General features: G+C 31.9%; 1 protein-coding gene across 3 annotated transcripts; it reads right to left on the bottom strand.

The window, feature by feature from the left end:
* Positions 1 to 3,888: 3,888 nt before the first annotated feature.
* Positions 3,889 to 21,982, bottom strand: LOC114163199 (phosphatase IMPL1, chloroplastic). Of its 3 annotated transcripts, XM_028047358.1 has the most exons (11): positions 21,599 to 21,978; positions 20,414 to 20,450; positions 20,110 to 20,177; positions 15,169 to 15,302; positions 14,660 to 14,748; positions 13,729 to 13,786; positions 13,370 to 13,422; positions 13,122 to 13,220; positions 12,930 to 13,043; positions 6,974 to 7,075; positions 3,889 to 4,172 (listed from the first exon to the last, which is right to left on the bottom strand). In XM_028047358.1, exons 3-11 carry the CDS (start codon positions 20,169 to 20,171, stop codon positions 4,074 to 4,076), a joined length of 810 nt encoding a protein of 269 aa, XP_027903159.1. In that variant the 5' UTR covers positions 20,172 to 20,177; positions 20,414 to 20,450; positions 21,599 to 21,978; the 3' UTR covers positions 3,889 to 4,073. The 3 variants fall into 3 exon arrangements, with proteins under 3 accessions (XP_027903159.1, XP_027903157.1, XP_027903158.1); XM_028047356.1 differs by lacking the exon at positions 20,414 to 20,450 and having other exon boundaries at positions 21,599 to 21,981; XM_028047357.1 differs by lacking the exons at positions 3,889 to 4,172; positions 6,974 to 7,075; positions 20,414 to 20,450 and adding an exon at positions 7,082 to 8,396 and having other exon boundaries at positions 21,599 to 21,982.
* Between the last annotated feature and the right edge of the window lie 324 nt (positions 21,983 to 22,306).

Genomic DNA, 22,306 nt, shown 5'->3' with positions numbered 1-22,306 from the left:
TATATATTAATGTTTATTATATTGGTGACCATAATTAAATATATAAGTTTTGAATGTATTATTTTGACTTTTCCAAAATTGTTGATCAAGATAAATCACTAGATAAAAGGTTGAAGAACGAAAAGAATAATTTATTATAGAATATTTGAAGTATATTTTTGGTCTTGCAAGAACTAAGTCTACTATACTTTTTACAGGAATTTGAAATTTTGTTTGGAAACTAACGTGAATATTGAGTTGAACTTGAGCATACGATAATTTGTTATTCAGGAATGAAATTAATATTATTCTTTTCCCTTATAGAGACTGAAAATTTTATAGTTTAGGTCTTTGTCTTTGACGAATAGGAACTTAAACGTTTTAAGGGTTCATTCTTTACTTTGAGATGTATATTTTGATAAAGGTGATATGCGGAATATATGATTTACTTTGATACATCAAAACATATTTTTCCTACCACCCGTTTGAGACAATTTTATTTTCTTAATTTTTTAATTTTAAAATTTATTTTTCTATCTTTTTTAGTCAAAGAAATTTATTCACACAATTATTAAAATTTTTAAATTAGTAAGGAATTAAACCGATGCTATTTTTAAGATCTTAAATCTATATCTTCTACAACTACATAGAAAGAAATTGCTTTTGATAACATTTTTTTGGACACATTTTACTAATAATTTTACCTATATTAATATAAATTATATTATTAATCATTTTATCTTTAAATTTTGTATCTATATTTTTATAATAATTTTTTAAGAATATATATTTTTATAAATATAATAACATTTTTATTTTAATAATAATTAGAATAGTTAGTTTTTAATTTTTTTAAGATATTTATTTTTCAATTTTATCTTTAATAAATATTTTTTTAAAATATAAAAGGAATATATCTTTCTAGTGTACATATTTTTGTTTTTCAATTTTATCTTTAATATATCTTTTTTTTTCAAATTAAAATAATTATCTTACCAAATTTATTTTTAAGTGACCGTTTTTAAAATTGACTATTTTTTTATTTGACGATTTTTTAAATTTTTACCATTTTTAAACTAAAATAACTATATATGATAAAAAAAAATTGCAACAAAATAAGTAGAAACTATATTTTATTATAAAATGTATTTATACATACTTATAATTATAATTTTATTACTTTTGTTATCATATAAAAAAGTGAATAGACATACAAATATATTTCCACTGGTACTTGATAAAGGCACAAAACTTTACGCTGTAATCAATTATAAGTAAATTTTAAACTTTTGAAAAAAAAAAAATACTCTTACGTAGTTCATTACAATATTATGATAATCTATTGCTTAACGTAATTTTCTATTTCGTAGATAAATTACACAAAATCAAATCCAATTACAAAAATGAAAATAAATTTGAATGAGTGATAATAAATATTAATATATTATTTCTTTTGTTTAGCCACATATTATTTTTTTTTTACTTGAATAAGTTAGAAATAAATTTTGTTATCTTGTTCAGTTTTCTGTTTTCACAGAGTTTTATATACTATTTGTATTCTTTTGATTATTAAGTTCACTATAATTGTAGCCCAAACATCATGTAAAATTAAGCTACTCTTTGTTGCATTACATTTGCGATTAGTGATTCGTTGAAAAACACAATCATTATACATTATACAATTGATGGAAATCTAAGTACGAGTTAAATTTCACATTGAGAAAAAAAAATTGAGCATCACATAAAAATGAAGACCGATAATTATATTGCTTAATATCTTTGTGTTGGGAATCCAAGTGTGAGTTTAAGTCTTACATTTAGTAAAGATGAGAAAGTTGAACACTATATAAGGATGAAAACTCATAAAACAATCGTCTTTTTGAGTTAAAAGTGATATCAATCTCTTATATGCAAGTTGAACTTATGTTTTTGTTGTATTTTCCGGTGATTATGTATCGGAAAATTCAATACTTTGAATCCCTTATATATATAAATTGGACATATATTTTATTATATTTCATTGATGTTGTGTTTCACGGATAATCTTTCCTTGAAGGATACTGATAATTTGAAATATTTCCGCTCATATTTTGTTGGATTTATGATTCTCTCGTGGTCATTATTTAAAAGACCAATATTTTCTTAGATATAAATGTTTTTCTATATACACAAGTCCATTATTAGAAAGTGAGAGAAAAATTTCATATTCAAACAAATATTATGAAATGTGTTTTACATGTAAAAATGACGAAAACAATTTCAAAACAAAGTTCATTTTTTTAATCAAGAAAGTGTCTATGTTGATTTCTGCAGATTTAATAATTCATATTTTTACTTATAAATTCATGCTAAGAATCAATTGTTAATTGTTGGGTGTTGCAACTAAGAGGATTATATTCTTAAGATATGGTGTCTTAAAGAGTACACCATTTAGATAAGGTGTCCAAATAATTTCTTGCAGTTAGGTATCTCTTGTGAAGTCTTACTTGTTTGGTGTAAATCAAGTTGTTGTGGAATTCTACAAAGGTAAAAAGTGAACTAATAAAAAAGGGTTGTACAATTTTCTTTCTTTAATATTTTACATATTTTTAATCTTTAGTTAATAAATTGTATATTTGTTTAAATCCTTAAGGATTTCTTGGCTACTAAGTTGAAAATTTAGATAAATCCATCTCAGAAATAAAGGAGGTTTTGCAAAGTTTTTTCTCTCTCCAAAGGATCTTTGGGGAAATAGTTTTAAATTCCACCAATTAAACAATCCTTTTTAAGTAAGCATATAGTTTTAGAATAACTTCCTAATTGATAAGTATATAATTTTAGTTGATAAGTTGTATTAAATGACATTAAATATAAAGGGTCTCACTTGTTATTTTTTATCCTAATCCTACATTTATAGTATATTTGGATGAGATAATTTAAGAAAATGATTCATTTATTTATTAATGAATTTAATTATTTTTAAATAAAATTAACTGTTTGACTGAAAAAGAATTAAAATTTAAGAATTTTTAAAATTATTTTAAATAATTAAAACAGTAAAATTTGACTTTCATAGAGAAAATTGAAATTTCACTTTTAGTCATTTTTTCTTTACACACACATATATATATATATATATATATAAATTATTAAATATTAAAGGTTCAATATTTTTTTGCAGTTTAATTTTAAAATAAATATTTTTAAAGTGAAATTTTATCTTAAAAGAACAATTTAATTACTGTATCCAAACAAGAAAAGTTGAAATATAAAATATATTAATTACTATCTCCAAATAAAATATTTAAAAAAAAATCAATTAAGACCATCTTAAATATATCGTATTTCAATTTTTTTTTGAATTATAAGAATGAGTTATCCAAACTCAAAAGTTAAGGAATATGCAAGCATCATGGGTGGATTTGAGCGTATAAGTGTTCGGGAATGTAATTCAAAGTTGTTAGTGTCCAAGTTTTGGACCAATTCATTATCTTTTTTGAAATTAGATATTGAATAAGGCACTTTTCAGACGCTATCCAAAAGTTTTGAGTAGTGGAAGCATTTCAAGGATACATATGTATCACAATTGTTATATCATAGTTTTCATACATATTTCATACATATTTCAAGGACCCAATTTTAAACGACTCAATGTTGATTAATGTTTGAAAATTCATGTTCAACTCAAATCACTCTCACACTGTTCTTCCCTTTTATTTAATTACCACAAACGTCAGCTTTTCTTTTTCAATTTTTACAATGGGTAGGGTTTTATTTTGAAAGTGCACTTCTTTTTTTCTCCTTTCCATTTCCATTATGTTTTGTAGGGTTCAACAAATTAACAGTGAACAGTGTTTTTTTTCCTCACCTTTAAATATTACATTTTTCGCAAGTAGTAAACTGTTTGATAAAAAGAACAATATTTAAAGATTTATAATATAATGGAATACTAAACTTGTGTATAATAGCGAAATGACTTTGTGTACAAGTAGTAATGAAAACCTAAAGTAGTAATGGATGTTATCATACACATTTACTGTATTTTGGATTTGACGCAAAATACAAAGAACAAAAGTCTGTGGCGGTTCCAGTGAACAAAAGCAATCATTGGTACCTTAAACGTCTGCCCTGTAGTTCTCTGGTTTATACCACATTGAAAAATCAATTCCCTTGTTTTTTAATTTCTCTGTTGCAGGTCCAATTCTGTTCAAAAGCTGTGGAGCAGGCACAAAAAAATTGTATTTTCATTTGCGTTAGCAACAGTATATAAAATTCGTTCACTTCATTCCAGTTATTTATATTCTGTGCAAACTAATCCAAAAATAAGTGTGAAGAAAACTAATAATTGTCAAACTAGAAGGGATCTAGATATTATGGGATGTCTTAATCTTAGATCAATTTGTATGAGATGTTAAATGTACCTGTCTATTATATCAATCTTTGGCTTTTGCCTTAAGGGATATGGTTATATTGATCATCTTACCTAGACAGCAGCCTCAATTAATGAAAAAGATTGTCTTTGATGATGATGTTTAAGTCTGTATATTCTTAAGTCAACTATTTATCATTTTCTGAAGCAGATTTTTCGGACCCATGACACCTTTGTTGGGATTTGGGAGCAAGTCTGGTTACTATATACCAATAACATTGAACGCCTCAATGGTGTTTGCCAAAATCTTCTTGAGTATCACTGTTCCTCAACGCCTTGATAGTCCCATGGTTGAAAACATGCGCAAGGTTCATGCTATTCTCTTCAATGAACTATTCACTCATGTCGCCACTCCTGCCTAGAAACTTGAGCAATGTCAGACCTTTACGTTGATGGCATTGTATGGATTTTTCAATGGCTAATTAATCAATTTGTGATCAGATTTTGCGGTCTCCAACTGTGCCTACATTGAACTCAACTTGGTCCACTGTACTGCATGTGCAGTGCAAGTTATCACTTTTTATACCTACTTCTGTCCCTCCTAGTTATTCCTCTGTCATGGTATCTTAGCATGATGACTGCATCTGCTTGTGCAAACCCGATAGAGATCATCCCAGTGCAATCATTGTCACAAACTTTATTCCACTATTGACCAATGTTATGCCTTAGATGGTTGTCCTTCTAGGTAGGCTATTCTCGTTAGTGCTCAGGCCGCCCTCCCTGTTCCACCTGATTTTGGTGCCCATTGGTTCGGGACCGTCACTCTCTTCCATGACTCGCTAAAATGGTATGTGGAACGTCAAGCCTCCAATGTCACTGTTTCCATTGTACACAGGCATCTCATCTGCTGGTCTCCCTCACCCTGCTTCTCTTGGCTCCCGAGTCCTTGACTCTTTGCCACTAATCATATATCTGGTAATAAGTTTCTTTTCTCATCTCTTTCCACTTCTAGTATTTTATCATCTATCACTATGATTAATGGCTCCCTCACCCCTTCTTCTGGTGTTAGTGTTGTCCATCTTCTTCCTTCTCTCTCCCTTTACTATGTCCTCTATGTCCCAAGACTCCATTTGTAATTTATTACCCTTTAATCATCTTACTTGTTCTCTTGATGGTCTTATTTGCTTTACGAAAGATTTTGTTTTTCTTTTCAATATCTAAATTCAATACTAATGATTGATATCAGATGTTAGTCCCATGGCCTTTACCAGCTATGAGCACCTTGCTCAAGTCTTGGTGGTACATTCCCTTCTATCATCCATGAACAATTAGGTCATCCTAGTACTTTCAAGCTTCAACGCCTTGTACAAATCTTTGTCTAAGTTATCTACTGTGTAATGTAAGTCATGTTAATTAGGCAAACATAGTCATAGATTGTTTGCTAAGAGTATTGTTGAACGATATTTGTCTCATGTTGCTTTAATTCACTCATATTTGGAGACTGAGTCATGTTAGGACTACTTTAGTGTTTCAGTATTTTGTAACTTTACTTGATGATTAGTTCACTATTTTCCTCCAACCCCACCACCTATGTCTACTCTATGAGCTTATCATCGTTAATAGCATTTTACACCTTTCTGATAGGCCAACTTCTAACTCTACTTTGATGCCACCTCCTTTGTCCCCTCTTCTCGTCTTTGATCTCCCTTTTACATTTTCTAAAACTACATGCTCCACTTGTAATCTTCCACTCATTATGTCACTCTGATTTATCTTAGGTTGTCTCCATCTCATTATATTTGTTTTTCTTCCCTTTCCTCTGACAATTCATAAAACTACAAGTGATGCCTTATCCCACCTTGAGTGGAAACAAGTCATGCTTAATGAACTATGTGCTCTTCAAAACAGTAATAATTGGAATCTTGTTCTTTTGCCTTCTGAGAAATTTGTAGTTGGTTGTCGATGGATCTTCATAATCCAAAGTTGGCTATAGGCTAAAAACATGTTTGGAGGCCAAAGGTTATGTTCCTTCACTATATATATGACATACATGAAATCTCATATTCTGAAGCTTACAACATATTCTGACACCAATTTTGAAGATGCTAAGGAACAATGTGATGATTGTAGACAGCTTGAACCACCAACATAGAATCAAATTCAATCCATGGACTATGCCATCCCATCTCAACCATAATTTGAAGAGCTCGGATGGCATCAACAAGTTTAGCATAAATAGTTTTGTACAATGTTGGAGATTGTTGTAAATAGCACACGATTGGGATAAAAATATTATAAATATCTCCTTATTGATTAGGAAATATATTTACAACCTTCCTATTCATTTCAAGATATTTGTATTTCCTTATTTTAAAGAACTTGATTATTAACAATAGAAATGATCATAATGTTATATAAGGAACCTTTAGCAGCATTAAGCTCCGTCACTTTATGTCAACATCTGATATACCATGCATAGGCATGTGAAACTAACATGAAAATAAAAATAGATTGCTTGTTATAAACATTTGTCTTTAAATGGGATGAAACTTGTTAGGGATATTAATGTGTAAGGACAACCAGTTCATCCTATTCAAAAGGTGCAACATAATTGTCTGCCGTAAAGTAGAATCAGAAAAGACTAACCTCTGTATGGAGAAGGCCATTTGAAACCAAAACAGATCTATCAAAAACACAAAATTTTCCTCCATCCATCCTAGAAACTGTGCCACCAGCTTCCTCAACCATCTGAGTACACAATATTCTCATAATTAAACGATTCTGTTAAGGAAGTGGAGTGATAAAACTGAATTCATTAAAGGGATTACTAGTAAATAAAAAATTATATACTGAAATAGGGAGATAAAGGAAACAGCATTCAATTAATCCTATAAATTTAATACAACTGTTAATTCCTTTCATTTTGTGTGATTGTTATGCTCGAAGAGAGTAGTTAGCACACAAGCTGCCATCAAGACCATGTTTAAGAAAGGTGTGAGAAAGGAAGCACGGCAATTGCTAAGGTTTTTTACAACAGTATTATACCTTTCAATGTGACAGTGAGGAATTCAATGTAAAAGTATGGAGGAAGTAAAACATACATCACTTGCTTTACAAGCACATAAGGATGAATGGAAGAAAACAAGTGCACAATTATGACTGATGGTTAGACTGATCAGAAAAGTAGGACAACAATAAACTTTTTAGTGAATAACCCAAAAATGAATCACGTTTTTCAAGTCCATTGGTGAATTTGTAATTTCAAAAACAGCTTATAGAATTTTTGAAATGATGAATAGAATTGTAGAATAGCTTGGGGATAATGCAGCAAACAATAAAGTTGCTAGTCAATGTTCATGGCAAAGTGGAAAAAGCTATTTTGGACACCTTGTGTTGAACAATGTTGACTTAGTCTTGGAGGATTATGAGAAGGAGATCCCAATTCATGAGAAGACAATTTGAATAGATAAAAGAATTACAACCTTTATCTATTCAAGAACTTCTCTAATTTCTCTATTACAACATTTCACAAAAGGAGGAGATTCGGTGAGGCTGAGTATTACTCACTTTGCAACATCTTACTTGACATTAGAGTGTCATCATGAGAACAAGAGAATTTTAATTAAAAGATTAACTAGTAATGAATGGAAGTCTAGTAGGTTTACCAAAACAAAGGATGGAAAAAGAATTGAGGATGTGGTTTTGGATAAGAATTTTTGGAGGAATATCATAATTTATATAAAGGGTGCAATAAGTTCTTTGAGTGGTTGATTTGGATAAAAAACTAGCCATGAGATTCATTTATGAAGCAATGGACAAAGCTAAGGAGAAGATACAAAAGGCTTTTAGTGCTGTCAAAAAAAGAACATGAATACATGGATAGGACATGATAAAAGACCAAGAATGAGGCTTGATGCTAGGATAGAAATCTTGTATGTTTTTTAATTTTTTGTAAAACGGTCCAGCAATAATTCTTTTCCTTTCTTTCAAGTGTTTGCACTCTTTGCGGTGTCTTCTCTCACTGAAGGAGTTGTTCCAACTAGGCTTCCACAACACCTAAGATGCTACCCTGGAAAGAGGTGAGTTCCAAAAGAAACATTGGTTAACCAAATCACTTCCAATCAAGAATTTGAGGAATGAAAATAAAGAAAAACTCAATTAGAATTGATCAACTCAAAAGACAAGATGATGAAAATACTTCAAAGAATTCCAAGAAAAAGACAAACTAGAATTAAAGGCAAATTTTAGAAACTAGCACACGAAATGAAGTCCAAAGGGATGTTTCCAAATTTGATTAACAAAAGAAAATGCAAGTTGAATCAAAGAACAAAACGAAACACAAATTGCAAATTCAACTTGAAAGTAAACAAATTTTAAACTTTAAAATGCTTGCCACTAGACAGGAAGTCAAGCCAAAGGATTAAGCGTGAAGGTTTGTATCAAACAGTATTGTTTTGCTTTCAGTTGCTTGTTTTTCTTTTCTTTGCATCTTATATGTCTCGGTTCTTTCTATTTATTTCCTTCTTTGATTTGTTTTTCTTTCTTTTGTTTGTGAGACCATGTTTGTTTTTCTCCATTGTAACTCAAGAAGCAACTCATTGTTTTACTAATTCAATTCCAAAATTAACAAAGTAATAGTGATTTTTCATGTTCTAAGCAAAACGATCGAACAATGTTTACCAAAATTGAATGAGATTGTTTCCGACAGTTTCAACCAAAGTATAAAAAAATAGAAAATATAGAAGAGATCAGAGATGAAGAAAGCACAATATAACTTAATTGATAAGTTTGAGACGCCACAATCAAGACAAATTGATGAGTCAAAGAAGATTAGCCACTTTGAACTCAAAATTCAAAGATAAGAATCAAAATTTCATTTTAAGAACCTAGAGCGAATTTCTGTGATAATTACCTATTATTTACACTTCTTAGAACCTCTTAATTGTCTTTTATTCATGTATTTTTTGTGTTAATTCCATGAAAGAATTTAGGATTTTGTTATTTTATTTAAAAACAGGTGTACTTTGATATTTGTGGACTTTTGTAGAAAAAAAATGGAAGATTGAAGAAAAATCACTAGTAGCTGCCTGGAGTCACTCGTCCAGCTACCTAGACGTGCTCGCCCAGCAACCAAGACTTACTAGCCCAACGAGTTTCACTTTTTGCTTAAACATTAAAACTGTTAAGACTCAAACAGAAACGCAATTTTGGTTGGAGGAACACGACTGGAACTCAAGAAGAAGGTAGAGACACTTTTGGAGCTTAAAGGATTCATCTTTCTTCATTCATTCTACCATTCCAACTCCATTTGTGCTCTAGATGTATAGGAGTAGCTAAACTCCATTTCATTGAGGTTGGATGTAATGTACGTAAACTCATTGTAGTTTCATCTATGCAATAGAATCTCTTTTCACTGCTTTAGTGTTCTATCTACATTATTTTCGTGCATGATGAAATATCTATGCGTTTTTGTGGTATCTAATCATTGGAAAGTGTTTTGGAACCTTAGACATGGATAGAACAACCTAGAGGTTTGGTTCTAGACATAGACCAAAGCTTTTGGTCATTCTAGACATCGTTTTTAATGTGTCTTTTGTGTTTAAACATCTAAGGGATTAGTATTTTTACATAAAAGTTCAAAACATGCCCCTAAGGGATTAGGGCTTGAATACATTTTATGTCAATGCTTGAGTAGATGAGAGATATATATTGAGATGATTGCTTAGAATTTTGGTCATGAATTCCAACCCCAATGAGTCTTTGCCTTGGTTATTTTATCACTTTAAAGTTTGAATATATTTATGTTTTCACTTGTTTCGAATTAATCTATGGTTACATTCAATGCTTAAATTAATAAGTACGCCTAGTTAACTAAACAAACACAATTCCTCGTTGGAAAACGATACTTGGACTTACCATTTTTATTACTTGCACAACTTGGTACACTTGCCAAATTCTTAACAAGTTTTTGGCGCCGTTGTCGGGGAATTGTTTTTTGTTTAGGCAAATTGTGTGTTATTTAACGATTTAGGCTTATTCATTTCATTCATTAATTTATTAATTTTTCACTTTTGATATTATATATTCCAACTGTACATACTTACACTTTTGATGAAGTGTTGGTTAAGGAGTTCTATGCAAATGCCTACCAGCAGGTGAGGGATGGCCCACGTCAATGTAGGGTGCGGGGGAAGCTGATCAAATATGATAGGAAGACGATTAATACCTTTGTGAGGACGGCTTCAACTCCTGCAGGCCAAGTAACTCCATTAAGTGAATTCTCAAGTGCTCACAAGGACCATGATGAAATTGCCTCAGTATTGTGCACCCCGGGCCATACTTATGTGTTGGGAGTCAATGGCAACCCCATCCGCATACTCCGGAAGCATCTGACCTCATTGGCCCAAATGTGGAGTGCTTTCTCTTACACCAACCTTAGCCCAAACACTCATACTTCCGATCTTAACCTAATAAGGTCCTAGCGTCAATGGCAACCCCATCCGCATACTCCAGAAGCATCTGAACTCGTTGGCCCAAATGTGGAGTGCTTTCTCTTACACCAACCTGAGCCCAAACACTCATACTTCCGATCTTAACCTAATGAGGTCCTATCACATTTATGGGCTCGTGACAGGTATGGACATGGACGTGGGGGCCCACATTTCTCAGGATATCGCCTACACTGCTGACATGAAAAATGTCAAGTTGGGTTTTCCTGCACTGATCACAGCTCTATGCAGGGAAAAGGGAATCATTTCTGACACTCCTGTACTCCTCTTCCTTCAGCCACCCATAGATAAACAGTTCATCAAGAAGAATTGCATTAACATGGTGGAACTCAATGAACCTGCTCCAGCACCCCGTCCACCCCGAGCTGCCTCTTCCTCTCATTCCACACACGATCCTTCCTCCACTTTCGAGGCATCCTTCCAGGTAGCCATGACCAAAATTTTTGCAAGGCAGGAGGACATGTGGCTGGGTCATCAACCAATTAGGCAAGGCCAAGTCAGCATCATGGATAGCATGCACCATTTGTCTTTAGGTGTTTCGGATTTTCCAGATGATGTCATCATGACAGGAGCACAGTTTGAGGCACGCTTTCCTTGGCCTGTGGGCAGGCCCGAGTCTCAATGGGGGGAGGTATTGTTGCTGTTGATGGTGACCCTGATGCAAAAGGAGTGTAGGGAGATCAGGAGGTCAGGAGGACCCTGATGCAGGCGAGAGTACTTGACCTTGTTGATTGGTGTTTCTGTTGCTTTTCAGTGTTTTAGTTTGTGTTATTAGCTTGTTGTTGATTTAGTTTTTACTTTCAGTACTTTATTTTATGTCGGAACTCTTGCTTGATATTTGAACTAATTCTCTTTTCCTCAAATATTGTTGGCTAGCCTTGTTTTGGATGCCTAATTTTGTTGTTGGCATTGGGAGCTTTGATGTCTTTTCATGTTATCCTTGCATGATCTTGAGGAATTTGCTTGCAAATCTAAGAGTGAGAATGTGGATGCGGTTGCAATTTGATTAATTCCTTAGCCTGTGTTTGATTAAGACCAGGGGATTGAATGCTGAGAATTGTGAGAATGTGTTTGGAGTGTATGTGATAAAGTTGTTGTTGCTATGGATTTGAGTTTTGCATGATTCTTGTAAATGCATGTACACACTTGATTAGAAATGAAAAAGGCACTTCTTTGTTTTGATGTTACATAGCTACTTGGCCAAATAGCCACCCCTAATGCATGACTTTGTTCTTTTGTGAACCTTTTGAGCTTTGTTATAATTTTTGTAACCCCTGAGCCTATAAAGAGAAATACATCTTTTCCCACACCCTAGAAGAAGAGAACAAATAGTATGTGATGAGGGTATAAGTTGGAATTAAGTTTCGGGGAAAATTGTGTGCGAAAGTAAGGGGTGAATTGGTTGAGAATTTCGTGTAGTAATGTTTGAATATCCCTTTCAAAAAAAAAATGAATGAAGAAAAGAAAAAGGCAAGCAAAGAGGTTGCTACAGATAAAAATGAGATTAGAAGTATATGGGGGCCTATTTTGTATATGAAGGTAGAGGATGTTGATGAATGATTTATGCATATTTTTGTTCTCTTCTTCTCATGTGGTGTCTTTGAATCCAAGAAAAACCATGTTTCTTCTAACCAAGCCAAGCTACAACCCTTAAAGACCTTTTGATCTAAATCAAGTTGTGTGAAATGTTTTTGAGATGAAGTGCAAATTGATGAAGTAGTTTTCTGACATGCTGAATTTGAGTTGTTTAAACACTTGTCAGCCAAGTGAAACACTACCATGGTGAAAGCTGTGATGAAGTAGTCCTTGGTTGCCATCTTTGGGATATAATGTGGATATGTCCATGGGCACTCAAAAGTTTGAAAACCTGACACATTACCTTATATATACATGTTGACCTTGTTCTTACCAAAGTTTTTGTTAAAAAGATTTCCTAAACCACTATTTGATTGCTTGTTATAATAGCTACAGAAATAGTTCAAAAGAAAAATTACTCTTTCCATGCAAAACCGAGACCTGATTTAATCTCAAAGATGCAAGGCTTACTAACTTGTCAGAATAACTTTCTATTATATAAAACTTATAAAGCATACCAAAACACCAGCAGCCATATCCCATGGCTTTAGACGATATTCCCAATAAGCTTCTACAATTCCTAATGCTACATGACACATGTCCACAGCAGCTGCACCAAGCCGTCTTACACCCTGAATATCAAAGTCAAGAAATTGAAGTGGAAGGCAGAGAAATGAGGTGCAATTTAATAATAGATTTCAGATGGATACCCTGCTGACATCTGTAAATTCTTTGAATAAGTCGATGTTAGTAGCCCATGCATCGTCATGATCATACCCAAAGCCTGTCACTAGAAGAGATTTTTCCACCTAAGACAAAGGGAGAAGATTAGTTATACAACAATCATGAAGCACCATACAAACAGTATTTCAGATTGTTTCATAAAGGGTTGATATCATGTTGACCCGTGATCGTTGTTCACTTCCCGTATTCAATGTATCATTTTGTCATTAATCACCTGATTAGTTGCGCTCACTTGAATCCTTTGGCCATTACAAAATGCTCCACCACCTAGAAGAAAACTATATCAGCAGAAAAAATTAAAATCATCGAACAAAATTAGCATAACCCTTTCCATCGAAAATATGTTGGAAATTAGTAAATAAACTATATTATAATAAATATAGAATATAGGCACATTATCTCTAATTTAGAGGAAGCAGTATATCCTCCATTTATGTATTTATTTCTATATATCTACCCTGCAGTATTCAGACGTAAGGTTTCAGTCTGTGTCTCTTTTCTTTACTCTTAATAAATATAAACTATTAAACTTAATTTTATTAAAGACTGATGGAAGTTAGGAAAATTCTTCACCTGCCGTTGCAGAGAAGAGGCGAGTATTCCAACACATTGGGCCTCCAACAAACTCGACCTGAGAGCAAAAACCATCACGAGTTGGCATATCTTCTCTTGTCCAAAATTGTTAAACTCGAGTTTAGCTACTTGCTGAGTTTTCATGAACTCGGCTTATAAGCTTCACTCAAACACATAAGAGTTACTTTATAAAAAGTGATAATAATGTTAAGGTATAGACGTATATGAATGATAGGACACAAGTCTTAATCCTAATATCAAGCCTAGAACATTCATGTTTTGATAATAACAAATAATGTGTTTTGGTGTGTATGTCGACACTAAATGAACCTCCTTTTCGTGGTAACTACCTCTGCAACCATTACCCATTGTCATGTCTAAAAATAGAAATTGTGGGAATTCTGCAATCAAGAATTTAATTGAATCTGCCAATGCAATAGCCTTTTATGCAACAAACCGGCTCTATTTGTGAACTTGTGTGGCACAAATGAGTTTGTAATATGTGGGTTGAACCAATTGATAGAGTAAGAGAATTACTAAAACCAAAAATGAAAAATACTAAATTAAGATAGCAGCAGTGTCAATATCTCACAAATGGAGACCCAGAACAGTAGCTTTTCAAAGAATAGTCTCTATCTGAAAACTTGGGCGTTGCTTGAGCAGACTAACTAGTTGGTCTTTTCCAAGTTTCCCATCAACCCGGTATTAAGTGGTCTATCAGTTATTGCTTTGCCAAATACACATTTTAGCTATATCTTAATCTGCATTATATTATATACTAGTAATATGTTTACGTTAGGTATGGGCACATATCACCAATACAGAGATACAGAGACAAATTATATGAAGCCGTTATTGTTTATTTTACGCATGATCACATAAACACCTACGCATATAACATAAAGAAAAAGTAAATGTATGGTTAAATTACCACTGCGGCAGCAGCAGGATTCCCTCGATATAAAACTCCAATAGAGACAGCAAAGCTCGGATAACCATGTGCAAAGTTTGTTGTTCCGTCTGCAAATTCATCCAATTTTTGTAATTAAACTATACAAATAAAGTGCAGAAAAAGAAATGGATGAGGAACATGCAGTCTGAGAAAATCATTGAAGGAGGAAAAAAAATATTCAAGGCTTAAATTTATTTTTGGTGCCCAAAAGTATCACACTAGATAAAAAATTTATTCATTTCTTGTTCCTAAAAAGTACAAAAAAAGTACAAAAAGGAATACTTTTTGAATACCTAGTAGGGAACTTAATCCACATTATTTTGTTAAACGTAATTACTAGATAATTAGAGGTGCTATAGCATTTTTTCCTTTGATTTAAAAACAAGAAAATCTTTATAAAGACTTAAACCATAAATACTTGTGTGCTTTAAATCATAGGCATCCCTTCGAAAATTGGTTTGAAGGAAGTGTAAACTGAAATCCCAGACCTAAAGGATCAATGCACCAGAGATAATCAGATGCTGCATCTCCTATAACTCCTCCTTCTTCCCCGAGAATAAGATGATCATCAAAATTCTTTTTCACCACTTCTAATATGGCAGCTTCACTCATTTTATCAGTCCTGCAAATTATTCAAAAGCTAGTGAAAATAGGGTTAAGAAAATGGCTCGTATTTGCTTAGAGAAAGAAACAAACAAAACATTCAAACAAGTTGTTAAGAGCTATTGTCTGTTATCTCGTTAGTTCCATTATCATTCTGTAGAAGTCAAGATTATGTAATTTCCATTTGTGCAGTTCTGTAAAGAAAAAATAGTTCAATACAATACAATGAAGATCAACAACAAAAGAAACCAGGAACGTGTTTGGATCAGCCTATTGCTATAAATTTTAGTTTTGATTTACGTTTTTTTAATTTTAAGTTTTAAATTTTAAATTTTAGTTTTACTCTGAAGTTATTTTATTTTCAATTTTTTAAATTCTTTTTTCTAAAGTTTAAATTACTCGTAATTTTTAGTTCAATTAAAATAAATATTCATATAATATATACTGCTTTAGTGTGTTTGCGTGAATCAATTATTATGAAAAAATTTAATAGCAGTAAGCAATATTTATAAATATTATAACAATAAAAATCTTCTATATGAATAATACTAGCATTGATACTATACTAATCATAATTATTTTATATGTTACATTAAACATCTTATTATTAATTATGTGATACTAATTTAATTATTTGAGAATTTATATATATTACTCACAAAAACTTAATACATTTCAAACATTTATATAAGAATTGGATTGTTTAAATCAATTCAAACTACTTTTTAAATAGATTGAGTTAAATTTTAGATTTAATATTTAATATTTCATTTAAGTCATTCTTAAAGATGTTTTATTTAAATAATATAAATATATATATATATATATATACTGGAAATACTAATTAAATAATTAAATTTATACAGATGTGGATGTGGAGAATGGTGTGTAATATAATACGTACACCAGAACCGAACCCCCACAAATTTTATGGGTAAATCTACATCTCAATTGAGGCGGTATTTACACAACGCATTTCACTTATTTAATGTAAGGTTCCTTAAGGTCTGTAAAATTGTCATCTCTTGCTAAATGCAATACCATCATGCCATTTTTTTGTGTTAGTTTCTACGAACCATGGATAAAGAAAATTATGACAATAAAATGATAAACCAAAAACAAATCGGGACGATACAGGCGGATGCGAACACTATTAAGACTTGTGAGTGGTCAGGAACTAGGGAGGACATCTTAACTCAATGGTCCTCAGCTCTTAGGGGACGGGTAGATCAGCCGACAGCAGATTTGATTCTAATGGTAGTGGCTTTGCTAGAAAAGTTGCCAAAAGAATTTCCAGCATCAGCAGCATCAATGGCTAGAAAATTTAGTTGATGAGTGGATTTTCGTGAATGCTTGAGATAAAAAGCACTCAGTAGCTCTTATATACACACACATATATATATATATATATATATATATATATATATACTTGAACTATGCAAGAAAATAAATACATCAATTACATTCTCATCATCTATATTTGTAGTAATCAAAACTTTTAAAAAAGGAAATAATAATATGCTGAAATGAATAGGAAGATTCTAAAGATATTTAACCTAATTACTAAGGAGATATTGACAATACTTCTTATCCTAATATATATTATTTACATCACTCTCCCTTAAGTTGGTAAAATCATTCCCAACTTGCCTACAAGATCCAAGAATCTACCCTAAAAAAGCCCTTTTAGTGAAAATGTACACAATCCTGTAGAGACATGAGTTGTAACAACTAACCCTTTGTCAAGATTATCTTTGATAAAGTGTCTGTCAATTTCAATATGTTTGGTCCAATCATGTTGGATTGGATTTTGGGCAATGTTCATGACTGACTTGTAATCACAATACAATTGCATAGGAATATACACCTTTATTTTAAGGTCATCAAGTATGAACTTCATCTAGAGCACTTCACACACACTTTGAGCAAGGGCTCGAAATTCAGTTTATGCTCTAGAATGAGACTCTTTCCAGTTTCCTACTTTTCCAGATCACTAGACTTTCTTCAACAAACGAACCGTACCCATATGTACATTTTCTGTCAATTACAAAACCTGCACAATTTGCATTAGTATATATCTTCAGGGTCAAAGTGCTTCTTTCTTGAACAATAATCCCTTTCTTGGACTTCACTTCAAGTGCTAAAGAATTGTGTCAACTGTTTGCATGTGTCTTTCTCTCATATCATACATAAATTGACTTATCACACTAACTGCAGAAGAAATGTTTGGTCTTTTGTATGATAACTAAATAACTTTTCCTAACAATCTCTAATATTGGGTTTTTTTTCTAGAGGAGAGCTCTCTTCAGTGCCACTTCTATGATTCTGATCAATAAGAACTCTTGAGGTTCTGCATCCCAGCTTACCTATTTCTTTAAGGAGATCAAGTACATATTTCCTTTGGAAGATGAAAATCATTTTTTTTAATAACCAACCACTATTCGAAGATAACACTTAAGTTTTTCCAAGTCTTTCATTTCAAATTGGGCGGCCAACTTTTCCTTTAAAGTCAATTTCTCTATTTCATCATCTCCTTCAATAATCATGTCATCCACATAAACTAACAATAGTGTAAGTTTACTTGTAACAAAGTGTTTCATTAATAAAGTATGACCTCCTTGGCTTTGCTTAGATCCTAAGGAAACCATTGCTTTTGTAAATCTCCCAAATCATGTTCTTGGAGATTGTTTAAGACCATATAAGGCCTTTTTTAAAAGACATACTTTATTCCTTCTATCGTGGCTTTCAACCGAGAAAAATCTTCATGTACACTTCTTCTAAATTCCCATGAAGAAAGGCATTATTCACAGAAACAGGCAATTAAACAGCTTTCTTTCCCACCACTAACCTCAACAACGATGGTGAATAATGGCGGTGAAGATGATTAAACAAACAACAGAAACAGAGCTCCCGAGTTTGGGAGCTATGATACCAACTTCAAAAATAAAAAAACATTTCATTGATATCAATCACACATTACTTTCTCATCATCAATATTTGTAATAACCATAACCTTAAAAAAATATGTTGAAATAAATAAGATTCTGAATTCACTAATTACTATGCAGATATTCTAATGTTGACTAGGCAAGATCACCAAGCAATAGATGCTCCATTTCAAGGTATTGTGTTATTGTTAGAGGTAATTGAAAGAATAAAATGTAGTAGCAAGATCAAGTGCAAAAGCAAAATGTACGGCGATGGTACTAGTCACTTCCAAGCTCACAGGCTAAAGCAACTCCTCAAAGAGCTTAAATTTTAAAGAAAATTCTCAAAGGCACTCATATGGGACAACCAAGCAACATTACGTTGTCTTTAATCTTGTCTATTATGAAAGGACCAAACATTGAGATAGATTGTAGAAAATCTGGATTTAGGAGACATCACCACTACATTTGTCAACTCTGGTGAATAGTTGGTAGGCATATTCACCAAATCTCAAAAATGAATGAATTATCAATCATATTTGCAACAAGTTGAGCACATATGACTTATATGTTCCAGCTTGAGAAAGAATGTTATAATAATAAAAATAAAACACAAATTTTTTATAATATTTTACAATCAAGAATATCTAGGTTATATATTTATTATTACGAATTTTTTTATTTAATCCCATATCATTTCTTTATTATTAGAGGATACCATTCTATTTATTATAGTGATTCTATTTTCTTAAAACAGATAAAGCACATGTGTAGTCAGTGGAATACACGGTTTCAATGTAATAATGTCTTTCTATTTATGATACTTTAACAACTATAGACAATCAAACATATGCATTTATCGTAGAAGTGCGACAGTAGAAGATTGAATAATCTAATTAATCAAAATTTTGCAAACAAAATTGAACTTTTCAAACCAAACTTGTGGAAATTGCTTGATGCCATAAAGAGATCAATTAACTTTTCAAATCAATTTGGACTCATCAAACATAGGAGATTGCTCCAGATTTCTTCTGACAAACGAAATGGCCAATTATGGATAGCAATCGTTGCAAGAAAATGATGAATGAACTCACCTTGATTGCGGGGGAGAAAGGTGTTGTCATAACTAAGAGCATAGATTTGCATGTAGCCTTTGGCCACCAATCTAGCGTTTAAACCATGTGTGAGAGAGGAGACTATCAAAAGGGGTCACAGATGCGTAAAGGGAAGGTTTGAGGAGAGGAGAGCAAGGCAAGTTCTTTAGTGCTAACAATAGCCAGAGACAAAAACCAATCAGAAGAACTATGAACTAAAATAGAAATCTGAATTAGGGAACTAGGTAGTTGACTATGGAATATTGACAAGGCGGGTAAAGAAGGAGGGTACTACAATATCATGTTTAAATAATGGTCTTTTAGCTATTGATGGAGATAAGAGAGTAAAGACATTTTGAACAATAGAATCTTGAATATTGTAATATATATATATATATATACTATGTTCTTAAAACCTAGAGCACTAACCTTTATTAACTAAATATGAAGACAAATCATGATCCAAGGAAATATTCTAAACAGTCTCAAAGGGATAATGGAAAAAGGGAAACTAGTCATAAAGGATAATCTAAGATTTATTTTATATATCCTAATAGTTACTAAAATAGGCCTAGAATTTCAAAGATTAGAATTTAATGCACATCAAGGCCATGAAATACGCATCATATAACAAAGCTTGAAAAGAAAAGTATTGGGCAACTCAAAGGATTGCCCAAATTCTGTGTTATCCAACTATATGAGAACAACAAGAGAGATACTAGAGGGGAGAGCACATTGTTTGTTTCAATAAATTGATTTGAACATAGTAAGATAAACATCAATTATAGTTACAATGAGACCTTACTCGGTCACCAAGTCAGTTGATCCTTTATATGTAATATTTCGAGGCTTATTGACTGCTTCCATCACAACCTGTAAATAAGGTGTAATATCCATATTAAGAAGGTGGTATGCCAAAACCATATTTAACTATAAAAACAATCTAAAAGCTCTGTAATTAACTGAAACACTTCAAATTTTTAGAAAAAAAACTGGTGTATCTAGATACACTATCTACACATTTCTAGATATAGTACCTATTATATTTCAAGAGTGTTTAAAAAGGACTTGTATCCCAAAACTAAGATATGAAAGAAATGCTCACTAACCAATCATTTGACTTTGCTTACAAAAGAAACTCGCTACCTAGTAAATACAAAAGATATAGAATAAATAAGAACCATAACAAAATTATCTTATCAGAATTTTATTAAGGATTAGGTTAATGAACTAAGCAATAATGATAAACTAATAAAGTGGCAAAGACTTACCTTCAGAGGAATAAAGTAGCATGCGGACGGACAGTGATGTTTTATTAGTAAATTTTTATCTTTAAAACAAGTTTACTAATCATTTTAAGTTATCTAGTCCAAGTTATAGCAATGAAAATGCATCTCTAATAGTTCAACATTTTCTACAATGTGTGCTTACTTTCTCATTTTGTGTTCAAACATGAGTCTCCTATGCATGCAAAGATTTTATGGAAACATGTCAAATATGTTGCAACCTAGCCCATGTGTTTCATCAAATATCTTATTTTAGTCATGGGAGTATCGCCTACTACTATGATAGCAAAGTACTTTGAAAATTGTGAGGACCTAAGTAAACATAGTTTTAACCAATCATCCTTTTGACCATAATGGAAAAATCAGCCGTATTTCTCCATCTGTGCCTTTACTAAATGCCCTAATCACGCCCTGGCTTTTATGGAATGTGTGTGAATTATTAAAATTTAATCCTAGTGGGAAAAGGCTTTTGCTGTTCAGCTGTTGTAACATTGTCGTTGTCATAAATCCCCAATATCTCATTGCAATTTATAGATTTCTGACCAACAATACGTCAAAGTCAAGCAAATGCATAAACATTTACCATGTTCATGTCACTTGAATAATCCACAACCACCGTTTACATTTTTCCGGTTAGCTACTACTAATAAATAAAGGTGATTATGTGACGTCTAAATTAAGCCTTCAACTTAAAGCAAAGCTTCCATACAAAACAATCTAAATAACAAAATAGATGTTCAGCATCACATTTTTACAAGTTACAAACAACACAGTGACAGCACAGAGGCAAATCAAAATGAGAGAGTCTCATCCAATCCAAGTTGCACAGAAATATATTAGCATTTCGAAAATCGAGTCCGAAAAGAAATATTGACCCCTTTTTAAAAAAGGGAAATAAATTAAACACGCAGAGAGTTACCGTGAAATCCTAAACTCGATGCACAACCAAACCGCAGAGAATAACAAATGTGAGTGAAAACAACAATGCAAAAGTGGAAATCGGAAAACCTGAGCGCCAGTATTTGCTGCAGTTTTAACCACTTCGATGAGATGAGACGGAGGAATAGGTCCCGTTGATGGGGCAGCCACCGTTGGAAACTTATCAGAAAGCAAAGAGTTGGCAATAAGGGAGTGTGACCTGGATTTGGAGAGAATTGGAAGGAACCCATTTGGATGAAAATTGAGTGTAGAGGATAACGAGCGTAGAGGGGAAAGGGTTCCAGCTGAGAAGAGAGTTGACATGATTAGTTGTCAATTGTAGAATGTATTGTTGTTCTCTTTTGATTATACGTTTTCTCTGCAAGCGTTTATGACTGGAAGGCCAAACCGATGTATCGAACTCCACTAATTTCAGCAGAGCTATGGATAGTTGGATACCGGAAGGAAGGGAAGGAAAAAAAACAATTTTATAGCGAAAATACCTGAAAGGAAAATAATATTATATATATATATATATATATATATATATATATATATATATATAAAATTGTGTAATTTACTAGTTTTATGAATAAATTATTAAAAAATATAAAAACATATAATAAGAAAATTGTGTATATAAATATATATAATTTTGTGAAAATAGAATTAAAAAACAATATAATCTTGAATTTTAGAAAGAAAATCATTTAATTATATACATAACTGTAAAATTTTTGTAATTTTATTATTTATATAATTTTACTGTTTTATGATTAATTAATTAAAAAATATAAA

The sequence above is a fragment of the Vigna unguiculata genome, chromosome 9, assembly GCF_004118075.2.
Source record: "Vigna unguiculata cultivar IT97K-499-35 chromosome 9, ASM411807v1, whole genome shotgun sequence".
Lineage (NCBI taxonomy): Eukaryota > Viridiplantae > Streptophyta > Magnoliopsida > Fabales > Fabaceae > Vigna > Vigna unguiculata.
Note: the sequence above shows the minus strand (reverse complement) of the source record. Positions and strands in the feature narration are given on the sequence as shown.

What these genes read in the sequence shown, in the direction of transcription:
- LOC114163199 (XM_028047356.1), bottom strand. Translation starts at nt 21,832, where the DNA reads ATGTCAACTCTCTTCTCAGCTGGAACCCTTTCCCCTCTACGCTCGTTA. An exon ending in CCTCTTCTCTGCAACGGCAG is followed by an intron (nt 13,423 to 13,728) that starts GTGAAGAATTTT and finishes GTTTTCTTCTAG; the next exon opens with GTGGTGGAGCATTTTGTAAT. An exon ending in AATTTACAGATGTCAGCAGG is followed by an intron (nt 13,044 to 13,121) that starts GTATCCATCTGA and finishes TTTGATATTCAG; the next exon opens with GGTGTAAGACGGCTTGGTGC.